General features: G+C 41.7%; 1 protein-coding gene across 1 annotated transcript; it reads right to left on the reverse strand.

Moving 5' to 3' along the window:
• Positions 1–24: 24 nt before the first annotated feature.
• On the reverse strand, positions 25–20,287 carry hsd17b12a (hydroxysteroid (17-beta) dehydrogenase 12a). Its single transcript, XM_069695420.1, has 11 exons — positions 19,978–20,287; positions 9,198–9,244; positions 7,765–7,840; positions 5,884–5,991; positions 4,836–4,900; positions 4,568–4,612; positions 4,083–4,117; positions 3,169–3,250; positions 2,922–2,987; positions 1,739–1,888; positions 25–1,442 (listed from the first exon to the last, which is right to left on the reverse strand). The coding sequence occupies exons 1-11, from the start codon at positions 20,153–20,155 to the stop codon at positions 1,302–1,304; spliced, it is 993 nt and encodes a 330-aa protein (XP_069551521.1). The 5' UTR covers positions 20,156–20,287; the 3' UTR covers positions 25–1,301.
• Positions 20,288–25,834: the final 5,547 nt, after the last annotated feature.

The raw sequence follows: 25,834 nt of genomic DNA on the forward strand, positions 1-25,834 counted from the left end.
AATTCAAACAAACAAACAACAAAATGTCAGACCATTTGCCAAAGCTTTTATTTACAAATAGTAGAAAACACAAGTTGCCATCAGCAGGATAAATGTAAACAGTACATTTTACCTGTAAAAATTCAATTCTTAATTTCCAAGCATAAAAAAGACTCAAGAAACTATGCATATTCACAAAGGCACTGAGCTGAGGCACAGGTCAGACCACAGCATATTGTGTAGCATAAGGACATGGGAACTAAGTATAAAGAGGTGCCATTCCCCTGTTTTGGGCGCAGATATTTGGTTGTATGTAAATGATTCTTTAAGTAATGTGAAACCACAGCTGATGATGTAAAACCAAAGAAAAAATATATTTTAGCTGCAGCTGGAGGGACATTTGCCCCAAGTGAACCAATATTATTCTGTATCCCTGTGAAATCCACTCAAAACCCTAAAGAAAAAAATGGAAAGGTTGACATTGTGATCAAGGGAGGCGGGAAATACTGAGTAGTTCACATGGACATAGCACTAGTTAATAACCTCCTTTCATAATAAATGAAACACCAAGTGCCCTTTCACTGAATCTGACCACTTCCAGCATTAATGCATGGATAAATGCACCTTACAACTATGCCAAACTTGGCTTAAAACAAGTGATACATTTGCAAAACAACCCACCACAAAGAGTTATTTTAAACATATGGTAAACATGGAATATCATAGAAAAAAAGAGGAGGAAAGAGCAAACACATGACGAGTTCAGTGATGCAAGTAAACTGGCACTATAAAAAGCAGATATTGCCATCTTTAAATGTCTCGGCGATTTGTAAACAGTTGGTTGAAAGCTAGTTTTGAAAGTCAGGGTTTGGCTCGTGTGTTCATACAAATATAAAATAAATAATTATATATATATATATAAATATATATATATATATATAAAAAAGATATCCACCACCATTTTCCACTGCTTACAACAGCAGGGTTAACAAATCACTTTTTTTTTTTTTGGGCTGCATTATTTCCACCGGTGTCACTAACAAAAAATAGTAATGTCCATTGCCAAGAGCAGCATTTTATTATAATTTCACCTCCTGACTTCTTTGGCAATATCTCCCCAGACAAATAACATCAGGGTAGAACGCTGCAGTTTTAAACGGAGTCAACACACATGCTCTGATGTACACATTTACTGAAGGCACAAAGGTGAAATCTCAGATAGCCATGCAGGATCTATCGCACACACACACACTTTGTCTCTTCCTTAAATGCTGCAGTGGGTCATAACAGGGTGGCAGCCTGCGTCATTGTCAACAATCTTCCTAGTCACTCTTCAGAATCTCTCCGTTCCTCTGCTCCCGCAGCTTCCTCCTATGCAGGTACCCCGTACGCTGCACACGGTTCATGCTGGCCCCCAGGAAGATAACAAGGTTGTTTGGCACCATCTTGGTGGTCACCCAACCCTGTGATCAAAGACACAATGCATGCATTCACAGTGAATTAAAACTGTAGCTTTCAGGGTATTAATGCAAAAGCAAATTGTTTGGTCCAAAACATTTACGAAGGTTTTACATCACGTACATTAAGACAAAATACCGCCTGGATATGGATTGTAACTGAATATAGATTTCATTAAAGGTCCTCAAGGAATATTAATATAAAAATCCTACATCTGACTTGTTATAACCAAGAGCAACAGTCAAGTAAATTTTGTATTCCTGCATAGATTTGCATTTATAGTAAGATTTCCATTTCTTACCATAACAGCATGGGGGAAGTAGCCATTGGTCTGGCTCTGCAGACCCACAGTGTTGAGCTCAGCTGCCACATAGCGCTCTGGGGTGGGCTTATCCAGGGTGGGCTTCCTGATACGAGTCATTTTAGTGGCCACAAAGAAGGGAAGAACGCTCTGCAGGGAGACAAAAGATGAACGTATGAGATGAGCTTAAAAAAAAAAAAAATATCCAGGCCAAACAATAACTGAAACGGAGTCTAATAAAATACATTTCTTGTTCCTCTTCAGGTTAGCATATGGGTCAAGTTTCTTGATTTAGATAACCTTGGAATTAGTTAAATTTAAATGGCGGCAAGTCGTGTCCTCCTGTGACACTGACCAATGTGCACTGTAAATTACTCTTCAGCTTAAAGCACAGAACATCTCATCTGTACACTGCTGTGATGTCTGGGGCTTTGGGTTTGTGAAGTTGAATCGCCTGTACACACTCCAACCACAAGGTGGCACATGAGTGAAAACTACAGGGGGTGCTTTAAAAAAAAAAAAAAACAGAACCAACCAGCCTGATGTGAAACATGTTTTTTTTTTTTTTTTTTTTTTTCAAAAAGCCACTGCTTAAAGGGCTAAAATGCCGTATAGTCAACAGCATGCATTCATTTCATTGCCCTTAAATTCAGACCGGTTAAGATCAACAAGCTCCATTTTGTTTTATCTGAAAGTGTGGTAAAAAGTTTCAGAGGAGCAGCTTTTACTTTCCTTTGTCACAGAGCCAATAGCAAAAGTTTCAGTAAAACCAACAAAACATAATAAAATCTTGGTCCAACAGCCACCCCAGTTCCCACGGTGCAAATGACCTGTGGATCATGTCCTCTCACACGAGGAGTGAGTTACAGAGGCAGCTGTGCACCATCTAAATACAGACTTTTAGGAAATTCACATTTTCTGCTGAGATTGGGATAATTTAGCACATTATCTAGAAACAAATGAAACCCTGATCGAGGCCAACAGATATATATAGTTCGTGGTACTATCTCTCAAAGTTAGAGTAGGGAAACAATGTTGTACTGCTGTTCGCTCCACCTGGCATCCACCTGGTTTCATTTATCATATATAATCATCATGATGCAGTCATCTGAAAAAAAAAAAAAAAATCCTATGCAGGGTGGAGAAGAGAGGTTAATTCCTATCAGACAAGTTGCAAACTCACCTGGATGATGATGCCCTGACGTCTGTATTCCTCCTGAAGGCCACGAGAGAAGAAATCCACAAAGGCCTGCACACAGAAGGATGAAAGATGGTCAAGACGTGTGTCTATAACATGTTGTTCTGTTCTCACCATCTTCACATGGGGCAAAACAGTAGCAGATACTGATCAATAGTATTACAAAATAATCCGTTTCTAGAAAGAAGTCTTGTTTGTTTATAATGGACACATGCCAAGGTGTCATACATACCTTGGTTGAAGAGTAGACTGTGAGCAGAGGGACGGGGTACATGCCGCTGGCAGAGGAGATGTTGAGGATGACACCTTTGGACCTGAGAAAAACACAACAATGTAAATGTAGATTGTAGTCTGTAAAGTAAAGATGACAAAAGACACATCCAGAGAATTTTCAGTGAATTCATGAAATTCAAGGACCATCATTAAAATTACACAAGAGGCTTCACATTCACATTGCCACATAAAAAAATAAAAAAAACACTGGTGAAATCCTCAGTTTCACCTTTGCTGCCATAACAACATAATTCTTTATCACAAGGCTTTCCTTAAGCACTGATCCCAGAACAGCAAATAGATCAACTTTCAGAAGTGTTTTAAAGTCCTTATGCTTTCAATCACATCCCCAAACTTTCAATGATATTCCAGGCCAGTGGGAACCCTGTGTCTATACACATTTAGCACACTGACAAATACACACAAAGCAATAAAGCACACACACACTAAAACAGTGTGGTAGTGGTCGTGTGGGTTGCCATGGCAGCCTGTTGCTGCAGTGATGTAGTGGAGATGCTCCAGCCTCACAAGGCACCAAATGTGCCTGTGCTGCTATTGGCCAGCAGCAATCACATGGGAGAAGAGCAGCCAATCGGGTAGGAAGAGTACTTTGTGTGAATTGAAAGCTTGTCAGCATTGCGAACAAAGGAGGAGAGGGAAAGAGAAATGCAGTGATGGAAAAGGCTCGGTGAGGATTTCTTGTCCCACTTCCCAATAAAAGAGTCACCTTTATAAAGTGTCATCTCCCAAATACTGTTTTTCATATTAATTTTGCGATTCCTTTCCAAGATCTGTGCCACAATCCATCATCCACTACACTGATATTTGACTGCAGTCATGTCGCAAAACATGGAAGCCGATCATTTAACTCACCTTTCAGCCATTCTGGGCAGCACAAGACGGGTCATCTAAAAGAACAACAACACAAGCTCTGTTAACATAAATCACACAAAGATGATGACAAGTCATGAAGGGGAACGAGGGGAAAGGGGAACAGAGGACAAAGTTTTATTTTAAAAAAACAACAACCTAAAAGTAGGAGGGGAAGGGAGCAAGAGACAAGCAAAGACCAGCAAAGAGAGAGAGAGAGAGAGAGAGAGAGAGAGAGAGAGAGTTGCGTGGGTGATGAGCACAGACAGCGTTGGTGTAGTCCACCGTTGCTTTGGGAACAACTGAGACACTGCAGGTACCATGGTAGGAACAGAAGAAGGAAAAAGAAGGGGAGAACAACAGAAGGGGAGGGGGGGGGGGGGATGGCCATGGCTCAGCTTTAAACAAACACTTGGGGCATAATATGGTTTGCAACCATTTGGAAGAGAGCTGAAGTGTGCAGAGTCATTCTGGATAGAGACACTCACCTGGCACACTGAGGTCATGTTGACGTTGATCATATTTGTGATGAACTGAAACACAAAAAGCACAAGTCAGTTAAACACTCGTGTATAAGAGGATATGTTTATACAGAACAGACCTATCACCTCAAATAAGAGGACGCAGAGATGGTATAGAGGCAGTATAGACTCAATATTTCATTGTTATTTTGCTTTTCTTTCTGTTTGAGGTTTTACTTTATAGTCCCAGAAAACTAGCAGCAACTTTACATGATACTTTTACAAGATTACTCACATTGTCCAGATCAGGGATGTGGAGGTAGTACTCAGGGTAGCGGTAAGATACACCAACATTGTTAACTGGGGGAGGAAAAAGCAATGATTCTACTGTTTTCATTAAATAACCTGGAGCTAAGAAACTCAAACTATCTAAAATATCTACCACAAGGTGGCAGCAAAAGCAAACAAGCTAGTAATGGCCATTTACTCCACAGTAGACACAGCCACACCTTGCAACCAGTAGAGCACAACTGGTATCATAAAAAAGGAACAAAGAGTTCCTTAAATGTTCAGCTGCAAGGTACATGAACTCTCAAATCTAAACGTCTGAAAATTTCACCAAACAGCTGAAACTTTGGCGCAACTGTAAACATACAACATAACTCGAGGTATCAGTCACAAAAGGATGTTTTCTGAAATGTCTCTCAAGCTCAAATTTAAGTGAATGAAATAGCACATGCCTCCAAAAGGGTCCTTTGATAAAATTGTCATGTCACTGTCATGAAGAAGACACTACCACAACAGACCTTATATATGACAAGTAATGAGTGCACGTTGTTAACTTTGTAGTGAAATCATATAGATGTCAACTTTAGTATTTAAACAAGTATTAAATTTAATCAAATTACTCTACTTTTCAGAAGAATCAGGAGGTCAGACCACCTTGAATTTCTACAACTTGTGCTGTGCAATTCAGACACCACACGGCATGGCTGATGTATACAGCAAAACCACAAAATGAAGCCTGCCAGCAGTTTCACAAACACCCTTCAACTGTATGAATAAAGTTTAACTTCTATAAATGCTCATGACTCTATGAACATTTTCCAAACACAATGAGTCTCATGATGTATAAATGCACATGGTAAGGGAATGTCAAGTGTCTTATAGCTTTGTTTTGTATTTTTGAAAGAGGTCTTTATTCTATACGTCTCTATGGAATACACCCATTTAGGACAAGTAGACATAGTTGTAAGTGATCACTGGAGAGAGCAGTAGGATACTTGTGTTGCCCTGTCAACACAAGTAAAGAAGATAGAAAAGTTGCAGCAATTAGGGCTTACCAAGAACACCGATCTCCAGACCGGCCAGCCCCGCCTCGATCTTGGAATAGATGTCTGCACTTCCAAAATCAACAGCAATGGTCTTGGTCTTCACTTTATACTGATCCTCTGCAAACAAAGTGTCAATTAATTATAAAGTTACAATGACATATTGGCAACAAAAAGTGTTTTAAACTGTAGAAATGAAATTTACATTGTAGTATTTGTGTTGTTGCGATAACAAAGCGAGGAGTGGTGCATGTTTAAGATCATTCATCTTCATAGGTGATGACTTTACAGCACACATTTATAACGTGTCACAAATCTGCCAGCACTTTTATGTAAAGAGCTCATTACATGGCCCAACACCAGAGCAATCCTGTTTCACAACCTTGATTCCATTCAAATGAATGGTGCATGAAACCAGTCCCTGTCAGACTAGAACTGAAGAGGGCACTGCGTACCAACAAACCAGCCGAGTGGTGTCTCCCGCCCCTATCCCCCCACTCCCTCGTCATGTTTGACACGCCTGCTGCAATTAGAATTTATTGTCCAAAGACTCGTTTAGCTGATAGGTGGCCGAGGGAGTTATAAGAGGAAAATTCCTGGGATGTGCCTCGGCAAAGAGCAGTTGTGTGTCAGTGTGTTCAGGCAGACTTGAGACAAGATCAAAAAGGGGAACCTGGGAGGGATGTGGGGTGGGTACAGTAAATTAAAAAGGGGGCTTATGGGTTGAAGCCCCCCTGAAATCTATACCTCAGATTATTGTTTGTCATAATAACAATTGCGAGTCCATGTTAAAGAAAATGATAAAAAGCAGCTGGTGACACGGTGGCAAAGAAGCAGATATATGAAGTCTGAGGTTGCCAAATTGGAGGAGTAATTTGGGGTTGGCGACAGGTGCAATCAAAAGTCAAATGAGAGTGCATAAGAGAGGACAAACATGTAGAGCAATAAAATGGTAGGTGGGACAGGGTGGGTTGCTCAGTTACATGTTAAGGAGGGCAGTTTTGTCAGATTAATCGTGAGGGAGGAGTGCCGGAGTTTGGCACGCCGCACCCTGCTCGTGACTACCCATCAGCCCTCTCTGTGGACTTGAAGCACGACAGGGGAAATTGCGCTGTGGGAGACATCAGAGACAGATGGAAAGAGAGCGAGTTGGGGAGAGGGCACCATTAACGGGAGAGGGGGGCACTCACTATTCAGCCTCTGTTAAAATCTGGAGACATGCCAACATGGAGGAAGAAAAAAGTTTATTCCTTTCATATGGACAATCACTTACAACTTGTTGGAAGATTTGAATGAGGAAAGCCTGGTCTGTTTCTTACAAATATCTCAAAAGGAACAGAGATTCCTTAATCAGGCCAGAAATATAATCAGTTTTTTTTTTATTCAAACAGTGAGGAAGTAAAACACAGCCTGCTTTGTTGGCAGCATGTTTCCAATTCTCAAGCATTTCTAACACAGTAAATGCTTGTCCTGGTAGGCTGCACAACAGCATGAAAAAGGGGATTTACAGGACAAATCTAAACAGTCAAACTACTGCCAAAATGACATATTCTATAAAACAAATACATTGTGTTCATGGAACGGTGAACTAGAAGACCTACAACTTTGTATAGATTCAAACATTTATGATGAACGTAGGAAAACAAGTGTTTCTCCCCAAGACACATTTCTTTCCACTTCTCTTTTGACTCAATGCTAACTCCTCATGCCGAATATGTGCCCTTTTATCGAGGCCCGGGAAACCCTGTAGCCGACAGGCAGGGAGGTTGCACGTCACTGCCTGCCCATACACACATCCTCATCAGCCCACTCACCGTGCTCTCATCCCCGAACAGGTTTCCATGATGTTGTGGAGACAAACACACTTTAAAAAAAAAAAAAAAAAAAACTCACCAAGTGACCTGGCCACGTCATCCAGCTTGTCCTGGGAGCGACTGATCAGCATCATGGCAAATCCTCGACGAGCCAACTAGAAAGCAAAAGCCAGTGAGTAACAGATGCACAAGTTGGACCATAATCTCTAAGGTATCATTGTTTTCAACTGATCGATGATGACACAACGTCTTCTTTCTAAAAGAGAGCTCACTGCTGTCATACATGCAGAGGAAGGCAGCAGATTTGTCAGCCAAATGATGGTAAATTAATTAAAGTCACATACAGTGTTGGCAACTATGGATGGTAACACAAAGAGATTGGTGTCTAGAAAGCACGCCAATAATACAAAAAGGATTTGACCAGAAACGGATCAAACTTTTTGTCAGAAGCACCAACACTCTAAAGTGTTAAGGTTGTTTCCCTCAATTTTCTGTAACATATAATTTGAAAAATTAGGGTAAAACATGCAAAATAGATCCAGGAGCCATAGATTGATCCCTTCTCTTGATTTGCATGTATAAACACTTGTTCTGCTCACAACATGCTACCAGAAGAAAGACATTTGACTAAAGACATCAGAACAGGAACGGTTTCCCCCGTCAGACTTCCTTAGGATTGTGTTGATACAGATAAAGTTAGAAGTCACAGTGGGGAAAGCACAGTTGTATTAATGGCATCTTCATTCCATTCAGGGGGTTCTGCTTTTGTCTATGCTGGTTTACCATTATAACTTAATGGAACACTTAAAGAAACGGAGCCATCATTAATTCCACCTGTGCTTTCCTTACCGACAAGTCAAATTTCTGCCGTGCAAAAAGATTTATCCCATTTTCCTACAATTTTTGTCCCATTCTCACCAGCTACTTCCTTTTGTTGCTTCTACAGGACACTGAAACAAGTTTGACCATGTTAAGCCTCGGCTGTGTGGGCTTTTCATGAGCATCTGAAGCAATGTGTGTTTGACTTGACTGTTTCTGCATAAAAATGAACATGCTTAAAAATCCAGCATGGATTAGCTGGGTAACATGATGACCTACTGTTGCGTGACAAGCAGCGAGCCCCACTGTAGCACAAACAGCAATAGTATGAGTCAAAGGCCCTACATGACTATATTATACAGCCAGCACGCCCACACTGGTATGGGCCAAAAACGTGGCAGGGTAGCCCCTCTTCAACATGCGCTTGTTACCTCTGTACGAGCTCCTCTTGGTAAGCCTGTGTTCAATTGTGTGTGTGTGTGTGTGTGTGTGTGTGTACGTACACGTGTACACACACACACACACACACACACACACACACACATACACACACACGTGAGGCCTCTCACACATTAATAGGACTGTAAGAGCTCTTCCCTACCGTGGCCTATAAGTGAGCATGGTGTGTGTATGTGCATGAGTCATAGCTTTTCCGTGAAAGAAATTAAATAAATAAGGGTCCAGGAGCCTCACCTCCTCCGCATAGGATTTCCCGATTCCATCCGTGGCTCCTGTCACAACTGGAGAGAAACAGAAATAAAGAAGTAAAAAAGGTCATTATACTGTACAATCTCTTGAAGCACTGTCACAGTAGGTCAAGGGTCAATTCAAATTCTGTTCAAAGAATCCAGAAGTAGATATTCCTTAAAGTCTCAAAGACAAAAAAAAAAAGAAAAAAAGATCGGTTCGGAAGAATGATCTGATTGAAATCATGGTCTCACTTTTATTCTCCTTACTCTCACCCTGCCAAATGGCCTCAGCCATGCTACATCAGCCCCACCACCAACTCACTGTAGACCGACTTATTACTGTGGCACTATGTTATGGCAGCAATTCTTTTATCTTTGCATCTTGTGACAGTCACACATTAACACACATGCAAATCTGATCTTTGTTCAGAAGCTTATGACAAATGTTCACATCAGGTTTGGCCACTGGCAGCTGTCATCGATGCGTCTCAAAGCCCCAATATGGAGGTAAGACAGGCCTCTCTCTAAGCCCTACAATGACAGTCATCTTTTTGGACGAGATGCTCACCGCGTGTTGATTCTCAAAGTGCACGTGCTGTTCGAGTACAATTCAAGATGGTATAGATATGAGACAAATCACCAGGACTGAGCTACAAAGACAACAAAGAGATGAAATGATGTCGATTAAAGCAAAACAAAGACAGAAGACTGTATAGGATTCACAAAGCCCTCAACACCCACCGATGCCTCACTGGGAGCAGCTCCAGGGATGTAAAACAATATGAATTTCTGCACATCAACGCAGCCTTGAATCACTTCTCACTTTCACTAAATTTGACCGGCAAGGTTAAATGAGGTGTTTCTAGTTTAGAAAAAAAGATGGAGAAAGGAAAATGCTGGCAAATCAGTGCAGAACAGTTTGGTAAAAGCAGAGGAAAGATTTCTTCAAAGCACAACAAAAGATGGTAAAGAGGCTGAATGTTCCTCTTGTGTTCAGAGTTCTCTTCACCTTGTCAAGCAAGCAGTGCTATTTTTAAACCTTCACTGCCCATCAACCCCAGCCTCTACTTGACTGACGGAGGATGGTGGGGAGAAAGGATGGAGGGAAGGACGGAAGAGACGAGAGGGGAGGTAGAGAAATGAACATAGGACAAACAAAAAAGAAGGGTGCGGTGGTGGTGGGGTGGGGGGGGATTAGGGGTACTCACGAATACACACGCATACACATAGTTGTGAATCATGAATATATTAGGGAGGCTTGATGAAAGATTAATAGAGGTAGAGGACATTCTCTGGCAAAGAGCTGGAAAAAGAGACAAAATGAGAGAGGGGATGCAGAGAGGAGGGAGTGATGACGAACATGGAGCAGGAGAAAGGAGGGTGAAGTGGGGGAGGGAGGGTGGTGGGAGATGGGAGGGGGGTGGTGGGGTGAGGAGGGATCCTAGGGGCGGCTAAAAATAGAACTGGAGCGAAGCAAGAGAGCAAATGAGTGAAGGAGAAAGGCAGAGAATAGAGATCTCGGTGGAGGTGAGGGGGAGAGAGAAGAACAAGTGAGTGAATGAGAGGCGAGGAGTGAGAGCAAGTAGCACAAAGTCAAAAGTGAAAAGAGAGCAGAATCCCTGGTTATTTTTAAACCTCCCCCATGTTAAGAATGAAACGCTCCGTGGCAGAAAAGCCTCAATGGGCACGGGCTGTACCAAATCAGGCTCTGGTTGCAGATGCAGGTGGGGGCAGAGAGAACCAGGGAGAGGCTAAAGCAGCTGCTAAGTAAAATGGCAGAATGATGGAGCGGATACAATTGATTTGTTTTATACGCTAGAGTTTGTATTAAACACAACACCACAATAGGTCAAATATCCCTAGAAATACTGCAAATGATGGATAACATATTTCCAAAAATATCCGCTTGTGAAAAACTGCAAAAATCAGGCTCTGTTGCGTGAATATCACGGCAGGTTTCTAGCTTATTTCAAGAGTGTTTAAGATTTCAAATGAACACTATGCAGAGATGAGGAGCATGAAACAGCTTAGATCATGAAAATGAGCAAAACTGAAATTACAAGCTTGCTGGAGGTAACAGCAATACAGCCTTTCGAAACCAACTTGTATCAACATGTTAGGAAAAGTCCTGACTGATAAGGTTTACCTTCTACTAACTAGGACTATGGGAACCTCGATGAAACAAGACAAGCAATACCAGCTGAACAAAGAACTTGAAAAAACAATAAAATACAAGGAGAGGCCTCAGTGCACCGACTACATTCCTGTCACATTGAACAAAGTTACCCCACAGAAAGGTGTTTCGCTCACATGACGGAGTTTGAGGTGCACAGAATTGCACCTGTGTTTAGGAATGTATCAAGAATGCAACAAAATGCACGTACAGCATCACTGTTTGAACTTCAGTCTGAAAGAGGAGAGTGTGCAAGAATGTATTATGTACTTGCAGCATTACCTTTTGAACTTGGATATTACAGTCCTCATCTGTGCTACGTGTCAAACAATGTGTACAGGTTAAACACGTTATGCTTTTTAAGAATGCAAAAGTAGTATCACTCTTCTAGCTTTTGAGTTGAATTTTTCCATTTCAAACTGAAAATCCCCTCTGCAGGTGTGTGTCATTTAAAATAGTGAACATTTTGCTGTAAACTAATCAGAGTCCAGTTTTGTCTGTGTGGACATAATCTTTAAATTCATTCAACAAGTATAGTTTAAGCAAAACGGTATCACAGAGTGTTACAATCACGGTGCATTTGAAAATTTATGTCACACCCCCCACAAAAAAACATACCGTAATTCAAGGACTACATGAAACCACCCATTTTAAACTTTTAAAATATTCTCTTGCTGTCCTCTCACTTATTTTAACTGAAATGACCATTAAAAAAAATAAAAATAAAGTCTACTCAGTCTACAATTAAGGAAGAGTGTAAAACTGATGTACTGTATAGAGGGGATTTTCTATCAAAAAGTGGGAAGCAAGATATACTTGAGTGTATGAATAATTCCTGCATCTACCTCAGAAAAACAAATAGTGAGACCATCAGAGATCATTTTATCACCACTGACTTCTTTTAAGTACTTTGAATTGTGATTTTCCACTGTGCATGAGGCAACCAAACCCCCCCTCCCCTCCTTAGGCCTAATGCCCCCTCCCCACTCTCCAAATCCTCGTGCTGTACTTATGAATGAGTACACTCCTCCCACCCATTATATAATAGTACCATTTTCTCAATAAACGTTGTCTGGGGACTGAGTGAGAGTGAAGTGTGTGTGTGTGTGTGTGTGTGTGTGTGTGTGTGTGTGTGTGTGTGTGTGTGTGTGTGTGTGTGTGTGTGTGTGTGTGTGTGTGTGTGTGTGTGTGTGTGTGTGTGTGTGGGGGGGGGCAAGTACAGTGGGATGAGGACACAGCTAAAGTCTTGCTTTTTGCCTTCGAGTTGGTATCAGCCATCAGGAGTGCAGCAGAAACAAGAAACAAGAAAAAAAGAACAATTTCTGGGTTGTAATCCAGGTAACTTCGAACGATTTATGGATTTATGAGCAAGCAATCAGACACACACACACACACACACACACACACACACACACACACACACACACACACACACACACACACACACACACACACATATATATATATATATATCCCAGTGCTCAAAGCAGGACATGATTTCCCTCACGTGAGCAACGCATGACATCAGTGATACACAGATATAACGTAACAAAGACGGGTCTACGCAAGCAAGCGAGTGACAGCAGCACTGCTGACGCTCACACGCTGACGGCAGAGGGTGTGTGTGTTTTGATGGGGCAACCACGTATGAAAGTTCTGTGTGCAATGGAAAAAAAAAAAAAAAGCAGATTTGGGAGAGACCGTTGAAAAGCAGTATGAATGCATGCATGCGTGTGTGTGCCGGCAGAAACGACGTGTGCTCCACTGCGTCTCATTCACTCCTAGCAACACGGCTCTCAATCCCAGTTTCCCCCCCCCCTCCATCCCATCACCTCTGAAGAAACGGGTCCACCGTTCAGTCTTCGAGGCGCCCTGACGGGGGCGCATTTGCACCGCAGCTCTGCTGTGCTTAGAGCTGCACATCACGTCCAGAGGTATTGACATCCCCCAGCCTTTTCTGTCTCCTTCCCCTCCCTCCTCAGCAGTGGAGCTGCCGCTGCCTGCTCACTATTCCGAGGGTCTAAAAAAAGAGCAGGAGGAGTAAAAATAGCAGCGCCTGCACTGCCTCGTCTGGGAGCTGCCTGCTCGCCTGCCTGCCGCAACACCTGAATACCAACAAGATCCCCCACCATCGTCGCCACGACAGCCAGGCTGCTGCTGCATCCTGAGCCCTCCACCTAAAGCCCCGACGCCAGCATGAGCAGTGCACACCAGAAATTCCTCATCCGCTGATATCTTTGCTTTAGATTAATGTGGACCGCATGAGAAGGCACGTGTGTGGGGATGAGCTGCTCATATTAGAAGACGGATCATTCACATACACACAATATGGAGGTGTGCCGATTAGTATGAATACGTTTATCTGGCGTTTAGTTGTAGACTTACACAAAGACAGGGGGACAGAACTAAAATAAGTGCTAAAACTCCCCACAGCCCTCCCCACCACCACCAAACCCCCATTAAGATTCTCAGTGAGGAGAGACTGCGGTCCTTGTGTGCCCCACTCTCGTTACGTACCGTTATGTAATCTGTCGCACCCCAAACTCGCCTATCAACGAGCAGCCCCTCCTGCCTCAGAGGGAGAAAAAAAGATGGAGGGAGGGACGCAGCAGAAGATCCAAAGACAGCCCCCCCCCCCCCCACACACACACACACAGACAGACAGACACCCTCCCTCCCTCCATCCCTCCCTCACCCAAAACACACACACACACACACACAACTCTCCATCCACCCACCCTCCACATTCAAACACACACATGCTGCATTAATAGCAAGGGAGGCAAGTCACATGGTTAATATAAAAGTCTACAAAAATAAAGCTTGATCAGGCCGGGGGAGAGGGAGTGATGAGGGGAGGGAGGGTGGGAGACAGAGGGAGAGAGAAAAAGAGAACATGTACTTCAGAGCTGCCCAAGATAGAACCAGCATCTATATTTGGGTACAGAGCAAAAAATAGTCCTGTCCCCCTCCTTTCTCTACAGTCTCATTTAAAAATCAATTTCTTTCACCACAACTATACTTGGTTTGAGACAAGGAGATTTTTGAGAAAAAAAACACTAACTTTGTTATTTGACCATGTGCTGTTGAGGACAGACTGTACTGTGCAGACGTTTTCTTTTCAAACAAAGCCGACAACTGGTTGCACTTTATTAGTCCGTCCTTTGGCTGAAAGGGTGTTAATCAGTGAAATCACCTGCTGGAGTCTTTGGTGGTAGGCATGACAACCTGCATGCACGCAGACCTTCGATGGTGCATGACTGAAATTGGCCTGTATGTAATTCACAGTGGTGGATACAAATAACATGGAGTTCCTCTACAAATGTAATGATAGCTTGTGTTTAAAAGACACGAGTATGAGGAGGATGATACAACACACATGCCATCCATCACGTTTTCCTGCTCTATCATCTTACAGCCAAATAACCTTGAAATTGAGGCCAGCCCACACTGACATTATCTTTTCAGTCCTATCAAACCTCGTGTGCCTTTTGTTCTTTGTTTCTTAAACTGTGAACTCCTTGTGCAACAGTTTCATCTCCTACACTCCCTGTATTTGTCAGGTGATGTGTGTGTGTGGTGGTGGGGGGTGCTTTATTTGCACTGAGGTTAGATAATGGAAATAAATCAGAACATGACTTCATACAATACCAGCTTCGCCTTAGGCTTGTCCCTGAAAGTCTGACGTCCAAAGACCTCGAAAAATATTTCAACAGATATTCGCAACTGAACAAACTACCTTCCACGACATGTTGGACTGCAACCAAACTCTTGTAATGTTTGGTGTCACTTTACAGAACGCTATAACTTCACTAACTCTAAATATGCTGACAGTCCTGTATTGTGTGTCTAAACAACATGTCTAACAACTTCATTATTACACTTGATGCCCTTCCTATCTTGGTTATGATATAGTTCAGCTGAAAACTTGGTTAAAGTTGGAGTAGCAGTGCACGGCTTAAAACGACTCAATGTTTAAATAAGGTGTATTTTGGGAATTGCTGTTCAATAGTTGTACTATTCAGCTGTATGTACAAGCTGATGTGTCTGGATGTACTTCATTACTCTGTTTTTTCAACAACAACAAAAAATGGACTTCTTTTTTAAGTACAAGGTCTATTTTAGCACAGAAATATTTATTTGATGAATATAAAGTTAATTTTAGCCACTTTATTCTCCAAATAATAAAATGCCTCTCATTTCAGCTTCTTGTAAAGATTTGCTTCTTTAATCGTATATCTTAAAGTAAATCTGGGTTTCAGACTATTGGTTTCAAATTGGGGAGGTCACTTTGGACTTTAGGAAACTGTATAGACATTTTTAGTTAACTTGTGAAATTTCATACATACAGCAAAAAAATTATTCAGGCAAATAATTTACAGATCAATTGATAATGAAAATAAGCAGTGAAAACTGGACCATTTAATCAGTTGTTTGTAAAAGTGTCTAATAAAATAAAGATTTGTGGAGCACAAGTTACTAGAAGAAGACAGACATGACATACAACACAACAGGCAATAATTTAAAAGTGATTACAGCATTACCAGTTCATGTTTGAATAAATTAACATTGATAATTATCAGTACTGCTAATGATAGACTTAAATTAAATGCTCGCTGAGAAACCATAAACTGAATGGAGGGGGATTCTGTGGTGAGACTTTGTGAGAAGAGGTTTGTGGGCAAACAAATACATGAGATGGATTTCTTTGTCCTTTGTTTGCTCAGAGCAAAATGGTACTGTAGCCACAAAGAAAGTGCAAATAGATAGAGAAACACGCACAGGCAGGGCTTGAGACGGGCTTGAAATGAGGGAGATGCAGAGGATCTTTTTTTTCCACTTTTTTTTTTACCCAGCATCCCTGGCTCCGGCACGTGTCACAGAGCGTGTTCATCACATGAACAGCAGTGTTCTCTTTCACTCCAACCCCCCCCCTCCCTCTCTCACACACACACACACACACAACACTAGGGGGAAGCACATTCACAAGACGTGGAGACTCTGCCTCAGTTGAAACACACACAGTGATACATTTCATTCACATATGTGCATGTTCCTCACCATGAATGAAGCCTAATGCCTAGTCATACAAAAAAAAAAAAAAAAAAAATTGAAAATGAATCTCTCACAATAATTAACATCAGCCTGTAATTCTGATTTGCCTGCAGCCTGCATTGATAAACTGGCATGCCCCAAATGTTTATTCCTGGAGCCACATCCAACTCAACTAAATTCTTGCACAAGTGCTGACCCAAGTCTTTGTCACTTATGTGCTGTGCTGTACTGTACTGATAAATGGCTGTATCCTGCTTATATAATAGGACCATTTTCTCAATAAACTCTAATGTCAAAGAGGGCAGGGGGTCACTTCTAAGGCACATGTCACATCACTATCCCCCACTCCCTCCCCCCAGAAAAAGCTCCCTTTGGTCTAATTGACATCTCTATAACGCAGTTTTACACACACACACACACACGCACACACACACGCGCACACACACACACACGCGCACACAACAGGACAGACACTGGCTCCCTTATATAATACAGGATGCTGGGGGCCAAGACTGGAGGAGGGAGTGGAGAGGAGAAAATGGAGGACTACACGTTAGATTGAAAAGCTGCTCTACAGGAAATAAAATAATACATATTGAAGAACGCATCATAAAAAAAAAATCTGCTTTTTAAAATTTCTTTCAATATGTTACGATTAAATGTCTGTTTGAAAGCCAGATTCCTGCAAACTGCTAAAAAAAAAAAATATGCAGGCATTTTGCCACTCCTTTGATGCACACGTGGCTTTTTTGTTTTTTACAAATATGCAAAAAAAAAAAAGGATTTCTTGACCGGTAAAACTGTGTTTTTATCTGGAGTGCCATTCCTTTACAAAAAAGAAAAAGAAAAACTGGGCTGCAGACATGGTTTGGGCTGGCAGGAGGTGGGGAGGGCGAGTGTGTGGAAGAGACAGTGCAGCAGAGAGGCTGGGGAAGCCGCTTTGACTCATGTTGCAGTGCCCCTGTTCAACCACTAGAAGTCCCATTCACCTTCTGAGGGGAAGACCAGTCATTGGCAGAGGAACTCCAGAGAAATCCCTGCTCTGCTCTGCATGAGAGCTGCACAGCTCCAGCCCAACACAGACAGAGATGCGCTGTGATAGCAGGAAAAACTCCAACCTAACCTACTTTACCTCGCAGAAAAGGGAAGGTGTTCGACTTTTGTCAGATCTAGTTTTAGTGTTACAGTCCAAACTTTACCTCAACCACCAGCACACTCAAACCTGTCCAACCAGGAAATACTAGCTGCCTCCTGTGTTGTGGTAGCAGCCACGTGTGTTGCAAAAAGCATGTTTAAAGGATGACATAAGTCCTCCAACGTGGCACATTTTTCTAGAAAGTATGTCAATCTAAGACTTGTTCTTTGGCTGAAATAGAAAAAAAAAAAAAAGCATCTTCCCTTATTATTTTAAATATTATTTACAGTAGCCAGTATTATCATCTCACATTATCACTCAGTACCATTAGTCTAAATAGCATTAAATTGAAGGGCTGCTGGATTAAAAGTTATTTTCCACAACTATAGTCTTAAAAAAAAAAAAAAGAGAGAAACGTGATGAAGCTTTAAATGCTTTTGAAAATTTAAAAAAAGTAAATATGTTGCACAGTGAATGTTTACTGTCATGGCACACATATTTAAGGTTTGATAGGACTTCACATGTTACACTCTGGTTGCTTAATGTGCATTCGGATGAAACTCACAATTTGAAGATTTCTCAATAAAACTTGTTGCAACAGGTGGGGACAGCGAGTCTTACCACTTGACGTTTGTGCTAAACAATAAACCACACCACTGCCTAAACTGGCCAGACCTGCACATCTGGTAGAACCAGCTGAGAACACCTCATCCCTATTGCACACATCTACATTCCCACCTCTCCTCCCATCTCTCACACACTCACAAACCCACACACCCACATACCCACACACATACACACTTCCTGCCATCTCCAACCCACTTGTCTGGTGGCAGCAATTGGTTTCAGGGAGTGGCATGCAAGTTCTACTGCATCAGAGATTACATTAGATCCATACTTAATGCACCAAAAAATTGCCTCTGCTAGAGTATAATTTTAAAAATATATTTAAAAAAAAAATCAAATTAAAAAAAAAAAAAAAACGTTTTTGGTCACTAAGAATACAAGAAAGAAACCTCTAGTGCCAAGTCAGTGCTATATCTGACAAGATATGGGGCTGGAGGAGGAGAAGTGATGGTGGTGATCATTTCACTTTCTATATGACCAATGGATGACGAGGCAATGAACAAGCGCATGACTCATCGGTGTGCACCGGTATTCCTCCGCATACTTCTTTAAAATCACCAAAAAAATTGGGTATTAGTCATTCTTAAAAGCACCCTACCTTCGCGTCCTGCATTTCATTCCATCTTATGGCGCACAGAGTATCAATTAAACATCCCTTTTAATAACACAAAAATAATAATATTGATTAAAAAACGGTGATTTGAAGGTGAAGTGCGTTACGTTGCAAAGACAAACATAGCTGCTATTTAAATTTTAAAAAAGAAAAAAAAACAAGACGACAACAAGCCTTCACATCATCCGTTTGTTTTTTGGATGACAGAAAGGGGGAGAATATCGACCTATCCCGATGCGAAGGAGAGCGCCTGGCAAATTGCGCAGCAAGAGGCTCCAGACGCAGCAGTCTTCTCCAAATAAGAGACTGGAGAAGTGGGTCAAGCCATGGCAGGGCGATTCCTATGAGACTAGTCTCTACCAAAACCAAAATACACTTCGTTTTGAACGCCATATCACTTTAAGCACGTTTAAAAAGTACATTATATTGCCAAATCCAATTAATGATATTCTAATCTTAAACTATATGTAGTGCAAACGGAATGGGACAAGGGTAATGTGACAAAAAGGACTAATTAGAAAGAGACCGACGACACAAAAGACTGACTAACACCACCCGGATATATAAACATACAAAGTAAAGTAAAGAAATATTAGCACACGTGTCTATATGACAGACAAGCTACTCCAATGTGACACATAGATCAAAAGCTATGAGAATGATCTAGATGTAGGTCACGTTTTAATTAAGCATACGAGTTTGTCCTACATCATGCGGATGGGCTAATGTGGTTCAGTAGTGCTCTGGCTGAGAACTCACCCACATAAAACAGCTCTCTAAAAAGTGCGCATAGCCTGCGCAATTTGGCTCCTGGCTCACCATTGTGGGGCATCCCCCTACCGCTCCAAATGTGGGTGAAAACGCTGATTGGAGCCCCTGGCAGCACACGGTGCTGTGTTTGACGCGAGGAAAAAAACAAAACAATTGAGCTAATAAGGACCATTATCTTGTCAGTCAATCATCTGCTTACCTGCGCCTGTTACGCAACACCGAGCTCCCCTTGAATTAAGCCACAAAACTCGCACCAGAATGCAGCTTTCCTTTGTGCCAAAGTGAAGTTTGAGCTCAATAACCTCATTCTGGTGCTTGCACGTCGAGTCCACCTGTCTACTTCTGAGCTGCCCTCTTCGTGACCGTGATCCTACTGTAGGTGGCGTGGAAATTGATGTGACCCTACTCACCTGCCCATTTGCCCAGCTTCGGAGAGAGCAGCTTCCCATTTCCCAAGACCCAGATCCTAAAGCCTGAGAACAGCCTGTAGAGCAGCCACAGCACCAGGGAGGCCACAGTGAACGCACCGACCCAGAAGAGAGGCGTCTCGGCCCTGCGGATCATCTCCTCAACGTTCATCCAGTTCATGACAGCGGCTCTCGGTGACTCGGCGTGTGAGAGAGTGTGTATGTGGAGACCTCAATTTTAGGCAATGTGCTCTAATTTCCAAGCCACAACGTGAGAGAGAGTCCCTTTTTAAAGAGGTTGTAGCATCACACACACTCCCCCAACACTTGTCTAGCCTGATTTAAAGCGCACCGCCCACCTCCTACTCTGCACCGCCCTCCTCTGCTCTTTATTGGCTGCAGCAGCTGTCTGTCGGCTGATCCGCTCCGCCGGTTGGCGCATTTGGATGTCAGTCAACTGCAGAGCTTCACCCATTCATTCGATTTTCTGTATGAAGCAGGGTGGGTCAAAGGCAGACCGGGATGAGGAGCGATTGGGCAAACATTACGGCAGCTCCCATCCAGAGTCTGTCATTGGTCCTTCACAGAACAGGTTTGACGGTTTCAGTCAGGATTATGAAACCCTCCAAACCCACGCTTTCGGAAAAAAACCTGCCCACACCACTTTATGAATGAAAGGATGCTCTCATTGGTGAAAAATGTGCGCGTCCTCCCGCCCTATGGAGAGCATTTGGAGACAGCTTATTGGCTAAAGTGCTGTCAGTCTATGAGGTCAGCCTGCTCCGAACTAGACATGAGTCACTCGTCTATTTTAGGTATTCTGTCTGCATCATACTGCTGATAAGCTCGGAAAAATGTAAAAGCTGGTGCAGTGAGGCATCCTGGCGCTTGGATTCGCTTATTTTGAGCCAGATAACTCTTCCACATTCGCCTCTGCCTCAACATGCTAGTATGAGCGCCCCAAATAATAATAAAAAAAAAACTACAATCCCCTACCCAACTTTCGCTTTTCACGCTCTCGCGAGATTGCTCCATCGTAGTAAGTTCCCCATCCAAAACAGATGACATGTGATGTGTGTGTGTGTGCGTGTGTTACATAAACATTGAGACAGGCATGTGAATTTCCATCGCTTTATTTCGCTGTTTCTTCACATTTCAATGCAAACGAATAAGTCAGTCATGCTAACAGACGCCGGATGTTTCACCACAGCCGACTGTCATGATTTTGTCCTCAGCAGCGTGCGCTCTCTGCTCCCCACTCCGACCCAGAAACGCTGTTTGCAAGCAGCATTTTTAGACTCCAGCCCACCCCACCTGCCGCCATGCTCCCTGTCTCTCTCAGACACGCGCAAACTAAACATAAAATTCAGACAAACTAAGAGTCTGTGGCACAAAGCAAACATTGCCATGTACTCAGCAGAGGGACAAGAGTATAAAAATGTGTCTACGTGCTGACAGTCATCAAGTAGCTGCGCGCATTTTTTGACACAAGTGGAGGGATCGATGTCAACGTGACATCGGGAAGAGGGAGCAGCAAGTTGTGTAACACTATCAAACGGGATGAAATTAAATGTATTAGTGAGCAGCTGTTTCAGTCATCGTTACAAAGTGGAGTAAAATATATTTACAGAAAATGCCATCTTTTAGAAAACAATCGATACAAAAATACTTTTATAACACTGATTTTAATCTGACATCATTGCACAGCCAATATTACACAATTTAAGTTATTAATCTTTGAAAATATTTATTGACTGAAAGGCTCTAACATGGATCTAGATTTGGACACAAATACTTGCTGATAGATTTCAGATTAAAAGCAGCAGACACACAGCGTTTAAGTGTCGTGCAACACAGCCAGCACCATGACTTTTCTAAGAGTCACAAAAGGAGCGTAATTTTTTTTTTAAAACAAATATTAAATATCCACAAAAAAGGGGGGAAAAATTACATATGATACAAACACCTATCAGACGCTTTGAGAGTCGAACTTCAGGTGACGGACGTGTCCTCGCAGCCCAACAGCTGAAAACAAGAGAGAAAATTAGTATTTAGTTGTGCACAATTCCCTGTGAAAATCTCTACGTGCGTCTGTGCCATCAAGACCTTAAACACGCCGAGAAAGTGCACAAACATCAGCTTTTCCACCGCATCTTCACACGCACGATGTTGCATTGTAGGGTAGCTTTTTATTTCAAATTAAATTTAGGCATATTCTTGTTTGTCTATTTCGTACCACTTGTGGCATAATAATAAACAAAATTACAGCTTTGAATATTTTATAATTTCAGGTTTATAGGACAAGTATATCTACCACTCCGAGTATCGGTAGCCCTGAGCACACACACACACACACTCATACACACACTCACACACCACCTTTCTTATGCCCTGCAACACACAGCTTTCCTCACTCAACACACACGCACACACTCATTCTCTCACTTTATTACAGCCTATGCTAACCTTCTTTTTTTTTTTTTTTTTTTTAACTATACACACAGTGCTGCCACCGTCCACTTCGGCACACAACATAAATCAGTTGTTCCACTCACCGTGTTGGTATCTTCACGGTTTATACTTTCACCTTTTAGGGAGTCCAATATTAATCTGTAATTTTCTTAATTTAAGTATTAATAAATGATTTTTAAGATGAGCAAAAATTAACCGATTTAAAGATATAAGAAGAGTCAGATAAGTGCAACGTTTAGAACAAATGTTTCCTCCGGTGCTGATAATTTCTCACGTTGACAAAATCATGAGAACTGTGACGACTAATTTCAACCACCTTTCTTTCCCGAAATTAACATAATATATGATGCCATTTTGTTGGCATGACTGTAGTTCACACACAGACTTTGTCACAGTTTAGAGGAAAGCGATTTAATGTGTCTACGTCTTCTTTTTTTAAATTCTCAGTCCTTAATGCGTCGCTGTCCACTTGTGCTGTGCTGAAATGCGCGTTTCAGCACAGCACAAGTGGACAGCGACACACAGAAACCTTTAACACGAATAAAGCTTTACAAAAGTAACTTCAGCCCTTCTTAGGGATTTCAATAACTGTCTCAGTATCAGACACACAGCTGACAGAGACTAGTGAACAGATCACTCCTGCCATCTCCTTTACGCACACCTGTCCACGCCACTCCTTTTCAAATTCTTACCTTTTTAGCTGATGATTTCCCCTGTTTAAGGTCCGTGATAAAGCACGATTCTTTTCAGCCAAAGTAACTTTTCAGTAGAAGCATCCCAGCAACATAACACAGCAACGTAAAACTGCATAATGCGTAATCTTCCCTCTACGCATCCCAACATATGCGCCGTGATATTCGCAATAATCAGGAGTCACAGAGAACCACTACTTCCCTCTCTGAACTCTACAAACTGACAGCTCTTTTCACAAACATCTGCCCAGTGAATCATATTCACAGCCTTAAAAATATCTGACAACTGACGCAGATGCAATGCACCCTCTCAACAATATTACAGCCACCGTTTACAATTAACGTCACATGTTTTGATTTTCTATGTACTTACAGTCCTGTTTCATCTGACGACGATTACGACAGCAACCTCACAGCAGCTCCATCTGAGAACACACACAACTAAAAAGAGTTTATTTTATCTTCAGCAAAAATAAAAAAAATAAAAAAGGCACAGCAGCCTAACATTTGATGTCTTTTATGATATTACTGAAACATTACAGCAAATGTCAGTTGTCGAAGTCAGTTTTGACAGCCACAGTAGAAGCGTGATGTTGGAGGTTTTATTGGGAAGAAAAATCACACTTTAAAATATATAAGATGCTATAAATCTCTCTCTTTTTACACTGTGACAACTTCTAAATATGTTTTAGAAAACTGAGAACAGAGCTTTCTTTTTCTCATTTGCACTATGTTGGAACTTCCCAGATCAGTTTTTCATTAGGTCACAAACCTTTAAAAAAAGAAGTCCTCAAACAATTGTTTTATAATCAAATTATTATTTAGACATGTTCTTAGTGTTAAAAATAGAATTTTAGTTTTTAGTTGGACACATGTTATATGTCATGCAATTTGTTTTTGTGACATAACATGAAATACAACAAATCATTTACCTATTATGTGTTAGTGTTAATTCTAGCTGAGGAGACAGTGTTGAGTTTTGCATGTTGGCTGCTCTCACTAAGTCCTGTGTTTATATGATCACATTATAACCTACTGCATCACAATACAGTAGACTTTTTATATCACAATCATGCAGACACACACACACACACACACACACACACACACACACACACACACACACACACACACACACACACACACACACACACACACACACACACACACACACACACACACACACACACACACACACACACACACGGTGAATAAAAGACACACACTCGTACTGCTTTGGAGACATAAGGGCCACCACACGCACTTGTGTACTAACAAACAAACAAACAAACACACACACACACACACACACACACACACACACACACACACACACACACACACACACACACACACACACACACACACACACACACACACACACACACACACACACACACACACACACACACAGACAGACAGACAGACAGACAGACACATTTAATGTTTCCTCATGTGCAGTCTGATGAACGTTTCAACATCACACTCAAAAAATGTAAAGAAATCTAGATCCATGTTAAAATTCAACACACAACTCTGAATCATGCATATGTGAGGCGTGGAGACACAATGATGTACATGTACACGTGTATATTCATACATACACACAAACACACACACAGCGCCACATGTATCACTCAAGCCTCAATCTACTCCCTCTGCAATGTATCTGTAACATATTACAACTTGACGAGAACTACATCAAAAAGCACCCTTTAACCTTTAAACTGCAAATTTCCCCCCCAAAAATCCTCTCATAAAATAATGAGTTAAATATCTGCTTTGTAAAAGCCACATTAAAATGAACAGGATAATAATTAAAATGTTAAACTATGGGGTCATTTTGTCTGAGTCTGAGTCAAAAAGCATGTAAGGAAAATGTATTCATTATAAAATTTCTCCATAATATCAAACAAGAAAGGCAGAAAATAAGTTTTACATTTATGCATCATGCGTGTCTCCATTAGTGTAACACAGCTAAAGTTAGTGGCTCCTAAATTATACAGTTAATTATTATCAACTACAATGTATTCAAATATAAATGTTTCAGACGCAGATAGCTGTTGTATTTTTAAATATTTATCTCTGTCAACTTCATCTGTTGTGATAACAACACACACGCACGCACGCACGCACGCACGCATGCACACACACACACACACACACACACACACACACACACACACACACACACACACACACACACACACCCGCACGCACACACACACACACACTTTGGCCATTACGAGTATGTCTGAGTCTTAGGAGGTGTATGAGTGTGTGTGTTAGCATGAGTGTGTGTTTGTAAGAGATATTTTCCTGAAGTTTCACATTTTATTTTGGATCAATCCAAATGTTGCATACAACTCACAGGGAACATGTTTGTCGATGTGTGTCACGTCACACTCATCATTTACCCTGTATGTCTTTAAATGTAACAACAGACATGTTAAAGGCACTTAATACAACACCATACACCCCCACCCCAAATCAGACACCTCTAAAATCAGCCCTGCATTGTGCCACATTTTTCATATAGAGTATATATACGTAAATGCTTAAAAACACAGTTAAACCCCTCCACATACATATATATACACACACACACACACACACACACACACACACACACACACACACACACACACACACACACACACACACACACACACACACACACACACACACACACACAC

This window comes from Brachyistius frenatus, unplaced genomic scaffold (genome assembly GCF_029030835.1).
Source record: "Brachyistius frenatus isolate BFR_SWC_R1_liver_20210118 unplaced genomic scaffold, ASM2903083v1 Contig_19, whole genome shotgun sequence".
In the NCBI taxonomy this organism is placed as follows: Eukaryota; Metazoa; Chordata; class Actinopteri; family Embiotocidae; genus Brachyistius; species Brachyistius frenatus.

Bases quoted from the DNA above. Each gene is read 5' to 3' on its own strand.
- hsd17b12a (XM_069695420.1), bottom strand. From the start codon at position 20,155: ATGAACTGGATGAACGTTGAGGAGATGATCCGCAGGGCCGAGACGCCT. The intron at 7,841-9,197 runs GTGAGGCTCCTG...TTTGCTTTCTAG, and splicing joins GGAAATCCTATGCGGAGGAG to TTGGCTCGTCGAGGATTTGC. The intron at 3,251-4,082 runs GTGAGTTAAATG...TGTTTTTCTCAG, and splicing joins CTGCCCAGAATGGCTGAAAG to GTCCAAAGGTGTCATCCTCA.